Source organism: Plectropomus leopardus, chromosome 4 (assembly GCF_026936395.1).
Source record: "Plectropomus leopardus strain MGB_pleo_1.0 chromosome 4, ASM2693639v1, whole genome shotgun sequence".
Taxonomy (NCBI): domain Eukaryota; kingdom Metazoa; phylum Chordata; class Actinopteri; order Perciformes; family Serranidae; genus Plectropomus; species Plectropomus leopardus.
Genome location: NC_142179.1, coordinates 16,492,470 through 16,511,311, shown reverse-complemented (window position 1 = coordinate 16,511,311; position 18,842 = coordinate 16,492,470). Strand labels below are relative to the sequence as shown.

General features: G+C 38.8%; 1 protein-coding gene across 5 annotated transcripts in view; it reads left to right on the top strand.

The window, feature by feature from the left end:
- Positions 1–18,842, top strand: part of grid2 (glutamate receptor, ionotropic, delta 2) — a 587,880-nt gene that overhangs the window by 545,566 nt on the left and 23,472 nt on the right. For all 5 annotated transcript variants that reach the window (XR_015776434.1, XM_088076650.1, XM_088076651.1 and 2 more), the window contains exon 14: positions 5,805–5,971. Coding sequence is in view for 4 of the 5 variants with exons in the window: in XM_088076650.1 (XP_087932776.1) it covers positions 5,805–5,971 (167 nt within the window). In the remaining variant the exon portion in view is untranslated. The remainder of the gene's footprint in view (positions 1–5,804; positions 5,972–18,842) is intronic.

Sequence of the window (18,842 nt, the reverse complement as noted above, 5' to 3'; positions counted from 1 at the left end):
ACTGTTGCATATTGATGCAGGAACATTTCGACACACTTAAATGGGGCATAATCTACGGCATTCAGGTCGCATATGTACTCTACTTTAATATTTAAATAGTTTCTGTGGCTCATAAACATCTTGCAGGTTCAACTTTTGATTTTTACTTAAATCTTTAGCAAGGTTCCAAAGCTGCTATAATATTGAAAGCTTAAAGGGGGCTAATTAGGGTAATTTTCAGGTTCGTTCTGTATTTTGGGTTTCAACTAGCCTACAACATTTTAACATGCTAAAAAAGACATTATTTTCTTCATATTATCTGTCCTGGAACCTCTATTCATGTTCTGAGGCAGTCTTATTTAGCCCCCATCTCTTCAAGCCCCCTCCTGAAAATGCCTAGTCTGCTCTGATTGGTCAGCATTTTCAAGCCTACAGCATCACAGTGCTGTCACTGCAGCCAGGGTAATGACTTTCACAGAGAATCGCTATACTTTCTACTATGAAAAATTACCAATCTTAGCTTTGAAACCCAACTGGATATGTTCCAGCAGGGATGTAATCTAAAGTCAAGGAGTAATTAATTACATCAGCAACAAAGATTACTTGATTCTCTGATGTTAGCATAATGTAAACACTTGCAGTGATGAACCTACAGCATTTAAAGAAATCCATCACGGGCTGAGGTTATCTCTGAGCCAAAGTAGAGGGGGAACAAAGGGTATTCAGATAGATCTGCAGCCTAAGGTTTCTGCTCAGAGGGATTACTTTTAAACGTGTGTACCTCATTATTTTACACCTTGACCCCATTTAATATGAATATCAATCACTGTATTATTATGTATTTGACAGGAGATAAGGAAAAGCATAATAGGCCTTCTTTAAAGATTTGATTTGTGCTCTAATGCCCGCTTTACATTGTGCGATTTTGGGTTGTCTCAGACGAAAGACTATTACCGTGAAAGAAACGTGGCGATATCTTTGGTCGTGGCTCTTATGGTGGTCATGTTCATGGTCTTGGGATCAAAGACAGCCTGGGATAAAATTCTGACAGTGACGTAAATTTTGGATGACCATCTCACTGCGTGACTGCTGTTATGACCTACGTCTACTGACCAACCAATAGAAATACAGCATGAAATAAGGCACTGATAGCACAACTTTTCCCCAGCCACGACCGCGTCCACATTCTCCTCCTCCTCCTCCTATTCTTAAGACTTTCTTTGATACACATAAATGCCACTATGGCAAGAGCACGCTTTATGCTTGTTTGCATTTTTCTCTAACCACTGCAGCGGCATAGATGGATACGCACGCTGATGATGTTCCGTTCTTGCATAATGATGTCGATGGATGTATGTCGTAGCCTGTGATTCAGTAGGTGTTGTCATCGCACAGGATGAAAACATCAAACTTGATGCTGACCAAAGTCAAATAGATCCAAGTTGCACAGTGTAGCTCACACTACACTTAAAAGATTTATAAAATCTTACAGTCTATGTGAGGCTGAAGTCTAGCCTCTGTTTGTTTATGTTACTCAGCTGCTATAAAACTGAAGTCCTGCCTCAATGACTTTAGCACAAAACTAAGTTAAAATACATATTTCAGCATCAACAAAAGCATGCTGGAAAGCAGCATTTTTTATTGCTATTGGGGTCATGAATTTTTCTCTTCTATTTTAAGAGGCCTCAGTCAAAGCAACAGGAGATAGCCAGTAACAGCACGGGTTTAATGATATTTTTTATTCTTAGGAATATTAGTTTTAGTGGAAACATGGAGACTCAATCACAGAGTGTCAAAGGTGCATGTAAACAGTTTAACACCTTAATTGGAGCCCGTATCCAGGTTACGCTACGCATGCAAATGCAGCTTGTGAAGTATATAAAGCTGCCTTGCTTAGATAATCCCACTGAGTCCTTAACAAACTGGAGAGCTCATCTATCTTGTTTGCCAGTGACCTTACGTTTCCTGTAGCAACAGATAGAAAGCTTCAGTTGTGTCTACCTTCTTTCTGTAGTGCTGTTAGAATGCACTTCCAATTTTTGAACTTAGGCAGGCTGCAGACCTCAGGGATGTGTGCTATGTGTCAGACACTTGAAAGCAGTTGTTTATAAGTTGGAAAAGAAGTACTGTGGAAAAAAAAGTACGAGTGCATTTAACATGCTCTGAGAAGTGGGCAGATAAAGAGAATAGTAAAAGCTTTCTCGCACTGCTCCAACCCATAATCTTGTTCTTCTGCTCCAAAGTTCTCAGCCATAAGAAAGTTGCATTTTTTTTCATGTGAGCTGCTTATAAATAATCACAATTAAAAGGAAAGGCTGACCTTCAATGCAACACTTTTATGGTTCCCCCCCGATCATGTTTTTGTCTGTAGTAATTCATCAAACTTGAGCCAATATTGAACTGATGCCTTGCATGTAGAGTACTTGTTCTTGTCCATCCAATCAAGTGCCCCTTATTCATACATTGTTTGCGTTTATGAAACACAGCTGCAGCTACAGGCAAGACCATTTCCTTCACAGGCGCCAGCATTGTTTTAATTGTAGGGATAATTCCTTTTTATGTGATTGTGTGCTATGTTGGCTTTGCTTTAATTATTATCTTATCAAGTCTTGTTTAATTGGATTAAAGCTTTGAGAGGACACTGCGATTGAAAAAGTTTTATTTTGACATAAACACCGGTACATTTAAATCCACTTGATATGACCAACATATCAAGTGACCCCATGTGAGGTCCCAAACCCACTGCTGAAAAACTCTGTGAAAGAAAACAATACAGTAATCACAAAACCATGGTTTGGCATATTTGGGTATGAAGATACTAGTAAAGAAATATATACATCCTGTGTTGTTCAAAAATGAAACCATAGGAGACTTTATTGCTGGAATAACAAAATTCAGGCAATATTCTTGAAGTCTGATGCACTCAATCCTTCTTCCACATGATCTCTTTTACCCATAGTCTTGTAGGTCTTTAAGGTTTTTGTTACATGCAGTACTCTCTCCACTCTCACTAATGCATCTCATGTGTTACTTTGTACAGACTCCTTTTTATTTATATATTTATGTGTGTTTTACTTCATGAGATCTCGGCGTTTTTCACAAAGGTTGTTGAAGAGAATATGTCCAAGTCCGAATTATTTCCTTTCTGCATTCAGCTTCCCCAAAAATGGCTCTTGAGTCAGTGTAAACACAATGACTCCACTCTGTCCTTGTTTTCTAAAAGGCATCAGAACATAGAGGCTTTTAAATCCATGCAAGCATTATTTATTTCTTTATTTTTGTCTTTCATTGTGTGCTTCCCCTTAAATGCATGCCATGATCCAAATGAAAGCTAAAGTGTCACTTTAACACCAAAATTCAAAAGGCGGGATAGAAAGCTGTTATCACTCTTATCTTGATTGACAGGTCTTTTATGATGCTGGGACTATTTTACAACTAAATTTATGTTATTGGTATTTTTCTGATGCCATTAAAGGGTTTGTTTACATTGCTTGTGTTTGTAAACACAGCAATAAAATGGGCATTTAATTATCTCTGCAAGGCGTGAGCCTGGAGGGGATCATATGTTGTGGTTGCGTGTGTGCGTGCATGTGAATCTTTCTGTCTGCGGCTTATCCTGCATATTATTGGAGCAATCAACCTAATATTTTGTATGCATATTTATGACTGTACGTTCAAGGACCTCTCACAGTTAGGATAATTCACACTTGTTTAAAACCTGTTTTGTTGATTTTTTCCACCATCAGTTACTTCTGATCACTCACTTCTCTTAACCGGCTGGTAGGGGCGCAAGTCATCAACAAAATCATGTAGCAGAAGAATAGAGCACATTACATTTCTGGAAATCATCTCAGCTAAAAGCTTTCTGTAGAACTGAACTATTGCAGGCCACATCTCAACCTTTATAGTAGCTCAAATACTCACAACAATAGAAAAATCTGGTGTCCTTCCATACCGTATATATTATGATCAGCTAGTTAGGCACAATATGAGATTTAAAAAAGAATGTTAAATTCACTGTCATCTTGAAAGTTAGGGAGTCGGGAGGGGAATGGGCATGTTCAGCTCTGGCGGCCGCAGCAGGTATGTGGCCACTTGGCTTGCATTCGACTGTGGCTAGTGACCAAGGGATTAGCACGGCTGTGTTGTGTTTTTATTGTGGCTGTCGTCAGAGGTCACTACATAAATAGTGGTGATAATTCTTTTCACCTGTTTTCACCTAAATAGTGAGAAAAAAGTGTCCTCAATGTGCAATTGTTAGCTGTTGAAAGAGATTTTTTACTAATTTCCTTTCCACAAAGCCCATAATCTTTCCAATTCAAAAGCAATAATGAAAAGCCATAAAATTATTCTTCAAAGTAATAAAGTGCTCTTTTTAAGGTTGTAAAGAGCAGAATGAGCCATTCTGATGCCCTGCAGTGAATTATTGCGCACACACATGAACACACACACACACACACACAGACACACACACACTTCAGAGGACTACAGACTGTGAAATTACCCAATCAGAGGGTCTTGTCGGTTCTCAGACATTAGTCATCACACATAGGCCGACTGAGGTGATACACACGCACGCAAACACACACGCACACACACACACAACCACACAAGCCCACACAGTGAAGACAGAGGGGTTTGAAAATTTTATAAAGCTCTATTAAAGTTAATGACACACCACATCCAAAATAATATGTTAGAGGAAAAGTGTGTGTGCTTGTGTGAGAGTGTGTGTGTCTATTTGAGTAAATTGTCAGAAGCGGTGTCAGGATGTGAATATTGCAGCCAGATTGTTTATTTTCCACTTTTCATTTTCCCTGTGAAAATAAAGATTTATTGAATGTTAACGAGAAGCCGCGTTAAAAACAGGCACCTTAACTTCTATAAAACAAACTGTGATTCTCACCTTGAGTCACTTTGACTTATTTTTCTCAAGCAAGCACTTTGCACACGCCTACAGTTTGCCCACACATACATATACTCAACAGGGACATGCACATAAACATGTAAAGCATACCCAACACGTACCCACATAGGGTGCAATAAAGATGAGCCAACAAGCAATTAACGCTTGTGCATCTACAGTCTAAAAAGAATTTCAGTACAGTAACAGTAAAGCTGCTGTGCTGTGCTAAATGTAGTATCCTACAGTAGACAAGGAGTGTAAACTTGATGCATTTCTGGACAAATTGGTAATGGACTATGGTTTATCTGTGTGCAAGGCTGAGTTAGACCACCTCTGCAGTGCCTATTCTCAATATACTCGACCATGATTCAGCTCATCCACAAAGACACACAGGAGGAGAAGGTCTATAGAACATTTCTTGATGGATCAAGGATAGACTAAAGTGCTGATAAAAAGCTGTTCTCAACCATCCTTATAAGCCTTAAACCACCCTTATGATGAAGCTTCACCTAGACACTCAGTTAAAGACCTTAATATACTATTATTGTATTACAGGCTTAAAAGAGACAGCGGATAGAACAGAAACAGGCTCTGTAAGTAGATGTTTGACCCAGAAAAGGAATAAAATACACAAGGAATAGACGCATATGAAATGGTGCTGCAAGTAAAAGTCTGTGGCACACTGTTTCCACAAATATATAGGTCAATAAGTGGTAAAATATGCCCCCACTTGTGTTTGTTGAAATGAACAGTGTTTTTGCAAAAGTAAATGACAGGATTTTTTTAAAAGGTCAATTTTCTGGAGGGCAAGCTCGAAGCCTGTCAAGGAGCTCTTAGAGAATCATCTCAATAACTAAAGTTGTTGGAGATCACCTGTATAACCTGATGTAAAGACTCAACTGTCTTTTTTGTCTTTCAGGTGAAATACGGTCGATTTGGCTTTGTGTGGGATGCAGCAGTGCTGGAATACGTTGCTAATAATGATGAGGACTGCTCATTCTACACAGTCAGCAGCAACGCACCAGACCGGGGATACGGTATCGCCATGCAGCACGGCAGCCCCTACAGGGACATTTTCTCCCAGAGGTAAGAGTCAAAACAGTAAACAGCATTTGGCAGCATCCTTGACTATATTTTATTTGTTATTAAAGATATACTATGCAGGATTTTCCTTAAGAAAACAGTGTGTGGACTCTTACAAAATGAATCTGTCTTAATCGTCACTTAAGACAAACTAGAAGTGTGTAGTGGTGTATTTTTCTGCAGGGACTCTGCCCAGGACGTTTATGAGTGTACACCCTCACAAGGCTCAGGTGAGGTTGGGGCTTCCTAAAAAAGTCGCAACCAGGTGCCAGACTGAAAGCAGCAGGCATCCAAGAGAAAACAGTCCTTAAATAACAGAAAGATAACAAGGCCAAGAGCCAAACAACAGTAAATCTGGAGTTGTTTTTTTATTGTCACTTTATTGTCACTTCTGGTGAGCCTGTAACTGACAGTCCAGCCCGTTCTCACTCCCAACTTGTCAAATACCGCAGTTTGAGAGGCAGTGGACAACAACCCAACTCGACCAATTGTTGTTTTGTCAGTGGCTGTCAGCATCAGACACACATACACAGAGGTACCCTTTGCGTCGTTATGATAGACAGGACGGTGGTTTGAAACGCCATCTGTGACTAGCATAATATAAGGAGCGACAAAGACTTTCACCTGGGAACCTGGTGTTTGTTTCCCATGTAAATTTTAAAGGTGCATTTTGTAATTTCAAGCCACTCAGTCCAGCCAAATAGGGGCCACTATTTCACCCTTTAAATTAAGTATTTGTAATTCAGCCAATTCGGTCAAAATAAGGCTGCTATCTTATGATCTTCACATATGGCGTTTGTGTATACTTTACTATATAACTTTTAGCAATGCCACAGTAACAAGAAAACAGTCACCTCAGACCATTTGAAAAGTTTATCGCGAACTGTAAGCATACAGTTAGTGTTAACAGTAGTTACACTAAAGATATGTTTTGGAATATAGCCAACGTTAGATTTTAGTTACCAGTTTAAAAGAAACATTGCGAGTTTAGCATTAAACCGCATCTTTTTAATCTCTAAGAGCTGTTTCCAGTGTTAGAGGGCCGTCCCTGGCTACGTAGCAGAGGATATCTCTGCAATACAATACAAAGGCATCTGGGACATAATGTTAAAAGTGTTACTTCTTCACACACTATGGATAGGGTTGGTTCATTTTTTGGATGTTTTAAACTAAAATTATTTCCAGATCTTGCAAAATTCACCTTGAAGCCAAACCATGATATGTTGTTTTTTCGAAACCTAACCACACAATTTTGTGTGGTTAGGTTTAGAAGAAATAAACCTTTAAATTAAATTTAAAACCTTTGTTGAAAGTTTATTTTGAAAAGACGCAATGCATGCACCAAGCGTAAATTGACATGCTATCCCTGAACTTCCAAAAGAGACACAGGGGGGCACCTAGTGCATCATGCTTAAACATTCAGGACCACTGACAAAGCACCAGAAATTTATGAGTTGGGATGTGAACGTGTTGGACAGTGGCGCCTAGTATACCTTTAAAGGACATGAATCTCATGCACATTGATGGGCTTCATATTTTGTTCTGAAAGAAATGACTTCATAGATATTTTCTACTTCAGCAGAGGTCATTTAAGTTTTTACAGCTTCAAATTCATTTCAGCCAAAATAAAAAGTGGCCACTCCAATAAAGTTTGCCCCTCATCCTTCTTGAAAAATCCACTCTGTAGGTCAGACCCCAAGTAAATAGCAGATTAAGTTGTACATTTATATCCACAGGAAAGAGGCGAATGGCACTTTCACAACTTTTGTGCAGCTAGCTTGCTTAACCTCAGTGTGAACCACTGGCTTACACATTGAAGTTAAACAACTCTGACAACACGGTCTCACAATATGTCAACAATAGACAGTGTAGATGTGTCAAAGCTGATCCCAGCTGTTTACCTTGTCACTGGAGCACTCAGTGGGAGTTTTGTTCCATCAAAGTATGTCATGGACTGAGAAAATAACTGAATTTATTTATTTATCCATTCATTCACTATTTATGTGGTCCCTTATGGCCATTAGGAAGCTTGGTAATGTCTGCAAACACCACACAAAGGTCGTTCATTCATCTCCTCTCAGCTGCTGATCTGCTGTTTGTGCTGTGCTTCTACGATGCTGAGTGTCCTGGTTTGTTTGTTTGCATTCATTTTTAATGCAGTGCTGCGCTATAAGCCACATCACCAGATTGCAGGTTCGGTCATATGAGGTGAGGAGTCTTTGTGACGGCCACATAAGGATTGCTGGCATCCCAGCAGAGAGTCATGTTTATTTGTGATCAAGCATGAGATCATTTCAGGAGGAGATAAAACAAGTATGTCAAATGCCTTTACTGAGCTATCGTAATTTAGATTATGTAAAATAGTCGGTCAGTGTTGTTGTTTTTGTGTGTGTGTGTGTGTGTGTGTGTGTGTGTGTGTGTGTGTGAACACATTTTATGAGCACGGGCCAAAACGTGTGAGCTTTACAGAGTGTGTGAGTGACTAGGCTTGTCTGTTTATAGCTCCATATCCGGTGGAGCGTTGCGCTTCAGAATATTGCCTATCATGGCTGTTATTAAAATAAACAAGCAATTAATTGACAGGCCATGTTTCCAATTCCCTCCTATTATTTCGGGGGCAATGTCACACTCTTGGGAAGACAGTTCCAAACAGTTTACTCACACTGGTCCCTATGGTTCAAACAAAAACAGACACTGAAATTATCAGGAGAAAAAAATAATCACAGAGGTATAATTGTTTTGTTTTTCTTTGCTTTGATTTTTTTCTGTAGTTTTCATCCTGACATTTTGTATTATGCAGATTAATGAAGCACAAAGAGGAGGCTAGCAGGAATTGTATTAGCAGTCCGTGCCCTGACACCACGGAGAGAAATGTTTCACTAAGCTATGTTGTTTTTGGTGGCCTAGTCATGACAAGTCTAGAGATGTGATGATTACTACCGTGTTTGTGTTGACTGATGCCAAAGGAAACAGTAGCTTGCTGGGTTGTTTGTTTTTTTTTTTGTTCTTACAATAACTAGACCATCAACCACTGCAATTGAGCAGAACATAATCCACCGCAATACAACTCATTAAATTGTGATTATATCTACGTTTACACTGGTTTCTGAAAAGGTTTGCTTCATTATCACAGTTTTGTTGAACACTAGCACTCCACTAATCTTGCATGTAGAAGAGAGGATTGTTTTATTTTGATAGTAGCAAACATTTTCAAGCAGTCAATCGAAACATCCGTCCGCAGTAACAAGCCCAGAATGCTGTAACGGCACTTTTCCAAAAATACTGAAGGGAAATGTTGTGGAACTAGTGTACAAGCCTGAGTGTTATTAAGTCTACCAAATGACACAGGCTGCAGTGTCTACAGAAATGATATAGACATGATTTTGTCCTCATCAGTGGATTGCTGTATGGCTCTCATCCACTGAAATGGGATTTCTAAAGCAGAAACAGACAGTGCAGGGTGGACGGGACAAACACCGGCCAAAAACCGCTAGAATAACGGGGGGAATTATATAAGCAGCCAGCATCTGCTAAGCCTGCCTCATTTCTCTTAGATGCCAGTACAGACACATGTGTCAGACACTACAGCCTCAGTGTGAAGATACTTTAGCTCTCCTGTATCAGTATCTCCTGTCAGGCATTTGTTTTGTCTTTTTACAAGTGATGTTTCATGTCTTGACATGAGAGAGAAAAACATATTGAATACAGCCTCAGGCTTTTCTGCCTTTGTTTTAGAAGAGCATATTCAACATCAAGATCTGTGTACAGCTTTTGATTCTGTCTATCACAACATTTTGTCAGATAAGTTACTTTCCATGTGTTTGAATTCTTCTTGAAGAGTAAGTTTGGTATTTTTACCTGAACCCTGTTTTTTCCTGTTTTTGTTTTTACGTGACCAATGTTTGAACAATTTTTTAGAATTGTTCCAATATTGAGCGAGATGGCTGCAGCCAGCAGTGATAAAACGGGCTGCAGGGTCACCATTTGGGGCATGTTCGCTGCATAAATCTACATCCACTAACGGTGCTTGTTTTTGCCACTGACATCCTTAGATTAATACTCTAAGGTTCTGACAATTCATGGAGAGGTTTTCCACAGATAGAATTTTTTGTTAAAGAATAAGATCCTTTCCTTTTTCCAGGAACAGCCACAAAATCACTATCATCAAACCCAACAGACTCCATATAAATAAACAGTAATTTCATCATCAGACTCCAAATTTCGGAGCTGTTTGTGGTTAAACAGAAAGGATCTTACTCTTTAACAAAAAGATCTCTCTGTAGGATCCTATCCATAATGTTGTCAAACACTTACAATAATAGTCTGAGTTTGTGTGTGGCAAAAACAAGAACTTTCAGTGAATGTACATTGACAATTCGAACATGCCCTGAGTGGTTACATTGCAGCCTATTTTGCCTCTGCCAGCTGAATACAGGACCAATTTTAAAAAGCAGTTTTTCCCATTTTTCACTTAAACAAAAACATGGAAAAATAGGGTCCATGTTTAAAAAATACCAAAATCGCCCTCTAAAGCTATTATTAGCCTAGCTTTTTAGCAGATTTCAGACTGTTATTGTTTATAAATCAAGTACTTAGAAACGTGTACCACAAGGATTTATATTGGGTCCCCATGTTTTTACTTTCCACATTCATAAGATTAGTTTTACAACTCTTAGATATGCTGACGATGCTCTTTTGCATGACACCAAATGTATTATACGCTAAGCCTTCTCTATGCTTATTTTAAACTCCATAACACTAAAATGTATGCATTTCACAAGAGCTCAAACTATTGATGAACCCACTCCTATGCATGCCCTCAGTGATAATCTAGTTGATACAGTACAGTGTCATAAACACATAGAAATTGTTTTTGACATCAGAACTCTTTGCTCATAAACTACAAATTCTAATAACATACTGAGGCAGAGCTTTGTCCTTCAGAAACAGAAACAATACTGCCCATGATATCATCAATGATGGATATATGTATTTATTCCAACAAAATTTGAAGTTAGAGACGCTTGTTTCTCTGAGAGACTTTAAAGTTTTACTTGCCGATGTTTTTAATGATATGTTTGATTGTTTTAATTAATGTGTCTCTGTCTGTGTGTATGCAGTTTTTGTTTCTGTATCGTTAATTAGTTTTAGGTCTTTTTTGCCAAAGAGATCCTTATCGCAGTGAAATGTCGAGATGATACATAAATATAGAAGTAATCGATAAAGATCCAAATAGTCAGTGATTGTGTGGAGTAATTGGAATGGGAATCTGCAACATCAGAGGAGTACTTACTACTTTGAGTGTGTGTGTGTGTGTGTGTGTGTGTGTGTGTGTGTGTGTGTGTGTGTGTGTGTGTGTGTGTGTGTGTGTGTGTGTCAGTGAGAGTGTGCATTCTGCATACTGCTTACTTGAGGAGTGTTTACGATCTGAAGATCCCTGAAGGTAATAAGACAGATGAAAAAGAATTTATTTGCTTTGACACTTAGGAGAGAAAGAGAGAAGGGCAGTGTCTGTAGAAATAGATAGACTGCTACAACTAAATCGTTTTCAACCACTTTGTTTGTTTGTTTGGAAGAAGCCATTGCCAGAGTGCAAGTGCAGCACCAGTTCATGTCTGTGTTTCTGTGTGTATATTTGTCGACACTGTAGAACAAATAATGCACGACTGTACGTGCTTGCGCGTGTGTGGGCGCTGCTGCTCTGTGATTGATGGAGACAGCCTGCATATTTACCAGAGTCAGAAAACAGTAGTGTAAAGGGCTATTCCACTAACTTAAACTGACAGCTACTGACAAGTTGTTTTGAAGTGCTGAAGGGGCACGATTGTGGGAAAAAAAATAAGCCCTCTCTTTCAGGCATATATTATTTCTGTCTGCGCGTGTCTGCAGGCATTGATGTGAACATTTAAAATAGAAGATTTAATCCATAGCAGATGGACATTTTCAGGGTGCCGCAATTCAAGAAGATAAGCCGCGGGCCAGACATTTTATTGTGAATATTGAAAACAAGTAAGTTTTACATTTTGATTGCGAGATAGATGAGGTGCCTCTTTGTGTCGATTATGGTCAGGACTGCAGAATTTCAATCTTGACTTCATCTTCAGTGCAACAAATTCAATGAAAGTAGATGATAAGTGTCAGTAGGAATAAACAGCTCAAAGAAAATTAATAATGTGCTCATAAGTATGATGCTATCAGAGTGTTTTCACAAAAGTCTTTCTTTTCAATAAAGACACACATGGGGTTAGCAAAGAGTGCCACATCTACCTTATGAATTTTATTGTGGTCACAACCCTCGTTACATAACATCAAACAACAAAGATACATTCATACTGTTGTTTTTATGACCTGGCTGCAGGCAAGTGTTCATCAGTGGCCTAAGGGCTGATAGCTGTGCTGCTAAAATAAAGTGATGGTACACTTTATTTCTGTGGGGACTGTGGCAGTGCTGTATGGCATGCTTGAGGGCGCCAGTGACGTACACAGCAGCGACAAATCATTGCCGCAATCACGGACACATCACACCTCTGAGACCACAGGGTTGGATTGTTGTGGTGAGCACGCACCAGAGGCTGGCTTCATTCTGTACAAATGACATTACCCTGTTAGTCTGTGGCTTGTAATTATCCTGACCCGGGTTGTATGAAAATAACCGCAGCAAAAATATTGCCTATCAGCTCTGATTGCCTCGCCAAATGAGACAGCTGTGAGGGATTGGGAACCTTTTGAGTGCTTAAGTGGGTTTTTTATTTCGTATCTTGGAAGGAAACACATGTTTTTTCACATGAAAAAGGATGGAATTTTTTTTTCGAAGATGTAAAAACTGGATCAGAGAGGACTTGGTAAAGTTGATTATTACATTTCATTTTAGTGACAGTATAAGAAGGGGTCATTTGCTCCTGAGCCCAGCTAATGTGTCTCCCTTGCTGCCACATGTTTCAATACATAAAAGATACACTGTAGCAAGGGCAAGGGGTATTCCATCCTAATATCTTTGGCACAGACTGGCCTTTATTTCAGTCTTAAATCCAGTAATCCACACATCCTCTCTTTATTATTCCCTCTTCAGCCTTAGCTCTTTCATGCATTTATTTCATATCCTGTCCAGATGATAAATTGAAGTCCAACCACAGTAAGCTATGAGTCACTAATATGAAAGTAGTCCTCCACTAAAAGTTGTTTTTAAGTGATATTAAAGGGCTTTACGTCCCAGTGAATACAAAATAAACTGTGTACGACTCATAAAAACAGTTTGTTTGTGATGCTTTCAGTATTTCAGCTTGCTTTTATCTCTGCAGCGCTCATGACAATAAAATTGTCAGCAATAGTTAAAAAAATGTTGATGAACTGACTTTTGAAAGTTTGGTTATTGCAAACCTTGAAGTGAAATTTAATGAATCGTGTAGTGGAGTTTTTCTTCTGAAATGTATATGATAGAGATAAACCAAATTGCACCATTGAAGGACACATATAAATGGCTTTTACAGCTGCCTTTGCCCATGTAAATCTTACATTTTAGTCCCAGCAGAAGGGTTGTAAACAGAGGCTGCAGAGGAGGTTATAGTACCTGCTCCACTACTGTTAGCTCTCTGTCACTGTTGTCTCTGCATTTTAGAAGAGCCATTTTAATAGTGTTACTGTGGTCTTTCAAGAGCAGACAGTCCAGTTAATGTAATGATCTGGCAAAAATAGTCCCTCCAGTTGCCCTTGTAATCAGCTAATTCAAAGTCCAATTTTACCTGAATCTTGAGAAAAAGACAGCACAGCTTTTTTAGGGAGGTTTACTTACACATGTGACCATCAAAGTTTTACCAACAGGACTGCAGAGAGAAAACAATTACACCCACAGTGTCAACGACAAGCTGATTAATTGATCAAGCAACATAAAACTGATAAACAACTGTTTTGATCGTTGTTGCTGGCTCTCAAGCTGTTGCACAAACTACAGATTGTACTTATGCATTTTTGTATGCCTGCCACTATGCAAAAGAAGAGAATTGAAGCGGCTGGAGAGAGGAGACTTGCCCCTCTCTCTGTGAAACGCAGACAAAACTTTGATTAAACAGTAAAACCTAGACAGTGCTAATTAAATATAAACTAAGATTCAGTTACTATATTGCCCCCTGACCCAGCTGAAATGTCTTTTCAACACTTTAGTGCACGGTTTGGCTGCAAGTGGGTGCCATACTGTTTCCCTTTATTGTAAAAACACAGGCTGAAAATACTGAGATCCAAATCTGCACATCAAATACAAACCAAGATTCTGTTACTGCGTTCTTTCTGATGACATACTGAGCTGAGTTGTGTCTTGTTTTTAGAGTTTGTTTTTTTTATTACATTTGCCCAGTGATAAGGAGCAGCGCTGACTGACCTGTAGATTGGAGCTTGATAGCCTACACTTTGTATAACACTTTTGTTATACAACGTTTTCTCGGCAAAACAAAAGTTGCCCAGAGCAGCTTTAGTTTGCTTACATAGTAGTTTGTGATACTGTAAAATAAAAAAAAGTCCTGGAACTAGAAAAGAAATAAACACGTTTTCCAGAGGAAAGTTTCACTTAGTTCAAAATCCTCTGAGAGAAAACTGAGTTTTAACTTCACTTGCTGTTCAGCTCTTGGGGGCCAAATCAAGCAAGGAGAACATATTGACTCGTGTATTGGCTTTTTTTTTTCCCAGTTTTATTTTTTCTCTTTGCCTGTCTCCCTCTTTCTTATTAATTCATATATTGCATTGACCATTTGTATTTCATATTATAACTCCAAATCAAGGTTTCCATGTTGACCTGATGGGAAGGAAAAAGACCTCAATAAAAACAGAGTGGAAAAAGACAAACTTGCATACAACACAACAAATAGTAATTGCAACAATTCCATCATTGAAAACCCTCAAAATTCGTTTGTAGATTTCAGACTTAAACCAACAGATTTTCAATTATTTTGAGAAGTCTGGGTCTCATTTTTAAGGCTCTTTGTAGTACCATCATACCATGAGCTACATGCATAATGGAAATAAGGCTTGATCAGGCTCCTGCTAAAGAAGCCAAAAGCTGAAAAGCAAATTATTTGACTCACTGTCTCGTTCTCTTTCTCTCCGTCACACATACACACTCATTCACACAGTGAGTTCAAGTTAAGCTGGAGGCTCTGAAGCCCTTAATTTCCAATCCATGGAAATCACTATCCATGGGGAAAAATAATGCATTTTTTCCAAGGGTGGTGAACAAAGGAAGGAGGATTGTGTGTGTGCATATGTGTGCGCATGTGTTTTTGCGGCACTGACATTGTTCCAGATGACAAAAAATGATTTAATGTCAACTGTCAATCTCTCTCTCTCTCTCTCTCTCTCTCTCTCTCTCTCTCTCTCTCTTTCTTTCTCTCTCTCTGTCTCACTCTCACACACTCTTCTATGCATCCATCACATCACAGTAAAACTCAGCCCACACAGTTAGTACAATTATTAAATCTTTAGTAATCACAATTAATGATGGTGATGTCTCTCTCTCTCTGTGTCTCTTTGTCTGTCTCTGCCTCGCTCTCTCGATGTGTTAATGATGGTTAATGACTGCTTGACTTCTGTCTGTTGTTTATCATAGTTCAGCTTGATAATCTGTTCCAGTTCAACCACACACTGTGTCTTAATGGTGTTTAATTGAAAACTTTGTTGACTAAGTGTATGACATTGAACCCGGTGAGCGCTAATTGGAATAATTAAGCTTTGTAAACTTTATTTGAGGGACCAAAGACTCATGGGTAAATGACATCTCTTACCCCATTCCTTGAGCTTCAGTATAGTGACACAGTTAATTTAAAGGGCAACATGGTAGCTCAGTGATAAGCACTGACTGACGCCTCACGGTCTTGTGTTTGAACATTGATGCATCTTGTTTCCTTGTGGCGTTTCCATGTCCCTGCCATGTTTGTTTCATGTGTCGATTAAAGCTCCAACAGTTAATTGATTTATCAATTAGAGGTCAACTATTAAATTCATCAGCAACTAATTTAATAATTGCTTAATAGGTTTGAGTAATTTTTAGGAAAAAAGCACCTGATTTTAGCTCCTTAAATATGAAATTTTCTGGTTCTTGACTCCTCTATGAAAGGGAAACTGAATATCTGGGTATGGACAAAAGGAGACATTTGAGCATGTTATCTTGGGCTTAAGGACTCTAATTGACCCTTCTTTTTTTCTTTACTTTATAGACCAAACAACTAATCAATTCATCGAGACAATTATTGTCCAATTAACAGACAATAAAAATGATAATAGCTACAGCCCTAGTGATGGGTCTATAATGAGACAGTGGGCCCGGGGGCACCGATATGCAAAGGGCCCCACCTTCTCTCCTACACAGAAGCAAACCAAAAAAACAGACTTTGTGATGATATCAGGGGGGTGCATATCTTTGTAGTTGCCATGCTTTTTTGTGATTTTGTGTCACTTTGAGGTCATTTTGTGTCTTGTCATTGTGTCTCTCTTTGAGGTTGTTTTGCTTTTTTTCCTTCTATATCTCTTTTTGCAGTTCCTTTCAGCTCTTTGTGGTCTTTTTGTGATCCTTTGATATCATTTTAGTCTCCTCCTGGTCGGTTTGTATTAATTTGAGTTCTGTCTGTCTTTGAGGCCTGTCCCTGGTTAGCCGTTCATTAATCCATCCATGGCACTAGTGGTGACCAGTGTCTCCATGCCTTTCATGGAGTGCATGTTGGGATAGTTCCTCAGGAGGCCCAAATGTGTTTATCTGTCGATATGGGCCATGCTTCTGTTTAATGTTGCTCTCACTGAATAACGACTTTGCTTTTAGTTTCTTGTGTCATCAAAGTAGTGTTGCATACAATAAACTTGCTCAAACAACAAAGTTTTGCACCACAGAATTCCCATTTTATAACCATCATCATAGTAATGATATGTTGACTTCAGCCCATCACAGCTCTCAAAACCCCCAGTCAGTGTTGCACACCTCATACTGAGGAATTAAGCAGCTAAAATCCCAGCTGTTCTCCTTTAATATGCACCCAGCTTTAGAAATTTTGCCAATATCCAACCAGGTTGTACACACTGTAACTGCGAGATAGAGGCCAGCATGTTATCTCTGCCACTAAAATGAGGCAGTGAAAATACCCGGTCTACGATGAGGAAGGTCACTGGAGAAACCTCTGGTTCACTGTTTTTATATCTGGCACCAAAATAAACCAGCTCAAAAGCAAAATCAAATATGCACCACCAGTGCCGGAATAATATTTCTTCTGTCTGAGACGACTCCAGCAGTCTGTGGTTGAATAAACAGTATTTTCAGGATGTGTGGCTGTGGGTCAGTGTTCTTCACTCTCAGCCTCTCTCTGCTTTTTATTTACTAAAACACATAGAATAGAATAATCAGGAGCAGGTGCACTTTGCTGACTGAGTCGATGCTGCTCAGTCCTGACTACACTTTACTGGTGAATAAATTTGGACAAATAAACCAAGTGACTGCAGCGCAGGTCAGTTTGTAGCTGATCTTGTGCCTCTTTTGGATACATTTTTGACAGGTTCGGCTCGTTCCTCGAGGCAGGTCACATAGCGCAATGATGTAATAACAATAATCTGATGCTTTATTGATTTTCTCTCGTCCCTACGGGCAGGTCAGAAATCCGGTTCAGCTTGTGGTGATTTAGCATCTAAGGATACTTCAGTGGGTCGTTTGCTGACATGGGTGCTTGAGCTTGGCTCTCGAGTTGAAGGCTGGCCTCCCTAATCACTGTCACTCTCACCTACCCACAGTAACTGAAATACCTGCGGCCACATAAAGTTTCTCCTTGAATAGCCTGCTCACTGTACTTGTTTTACTGCACATATTTTTGTGAATGAATGCATATTAATGATTTTTTTTGTTGTTGCATTCATCATAGGAAACTAAAATTATTTCAAATTTTCTCAGTCAATAACCAAAAAAAGTATAGTCTAATACTAAGTAATAGTGTGAAGCGCAAGGCTTATTTTTTGCATATCCTATATCAACCAAAGGATAACACAGAATAACAGCAATTCCAAAGAAAGAAAATAAATGAATTAATAAAACAAAATATATACTCTAATAACTATAACTATAATTCTTAATTATTCTGCATGATAATCAATCCTGAATTATTTTACACTATAAACATTACACAATATAATTTATTTTCTTTGTATGCTTTTTTTTAGTACTCTAAGAGTATGGAGAGTGTAGAGGCCCGGAAAGACTAACTTACGTTTCTGTGGTCAAGCAAAAGGACTTTGCTGTTTGCTCAGCTCTGGGAACCATACATGAACATCAAAAAAGGCAGAAAATGTCGGCCTTACCTGAACAGAAATTGCAAAAAAATGTAGGGAACTATTTTTCATTTATCGGTTTTCTATCTGATATCTGTGCAAGTAGAGTGTGTGAGTGTATGTAGATGTACACATTTGTGTAATGTAAGTTTAGATTCAAACTGTTGTATTGTTGCCATATGTTTCTTTGATGTTTTTCATAACATAAGAAAATGAAAATAGCCATACTAGCAGAAAAAAAAATTATTGTCTGTTTAATCTCATCTCAGTGTATCGTTGTGTCCCTTTTTTACAACAAGCATTGCAATCAAAATTGCTAGTATGCCGATGTTTTGATAGCTAGCTAGTTGACATTACATTGTTATTGATGGCATATAACTACCGAAATGTAACTAAACTCCAGCAGCAAAGTTGATGAAGTTGATGAAGCACCACTTTTTTAAAATTTGATGCCTCGTTTGATTGATTGATAGTGTGAAACTTGAGTTGTGTGCCATGACAACTACAAAAGGCTGGATGTTTCCCATGCAAGAGAAATCACCACTGCAGTAGACAGCATATTTGCAAAGTCCGGCAACATGTCGGTTAA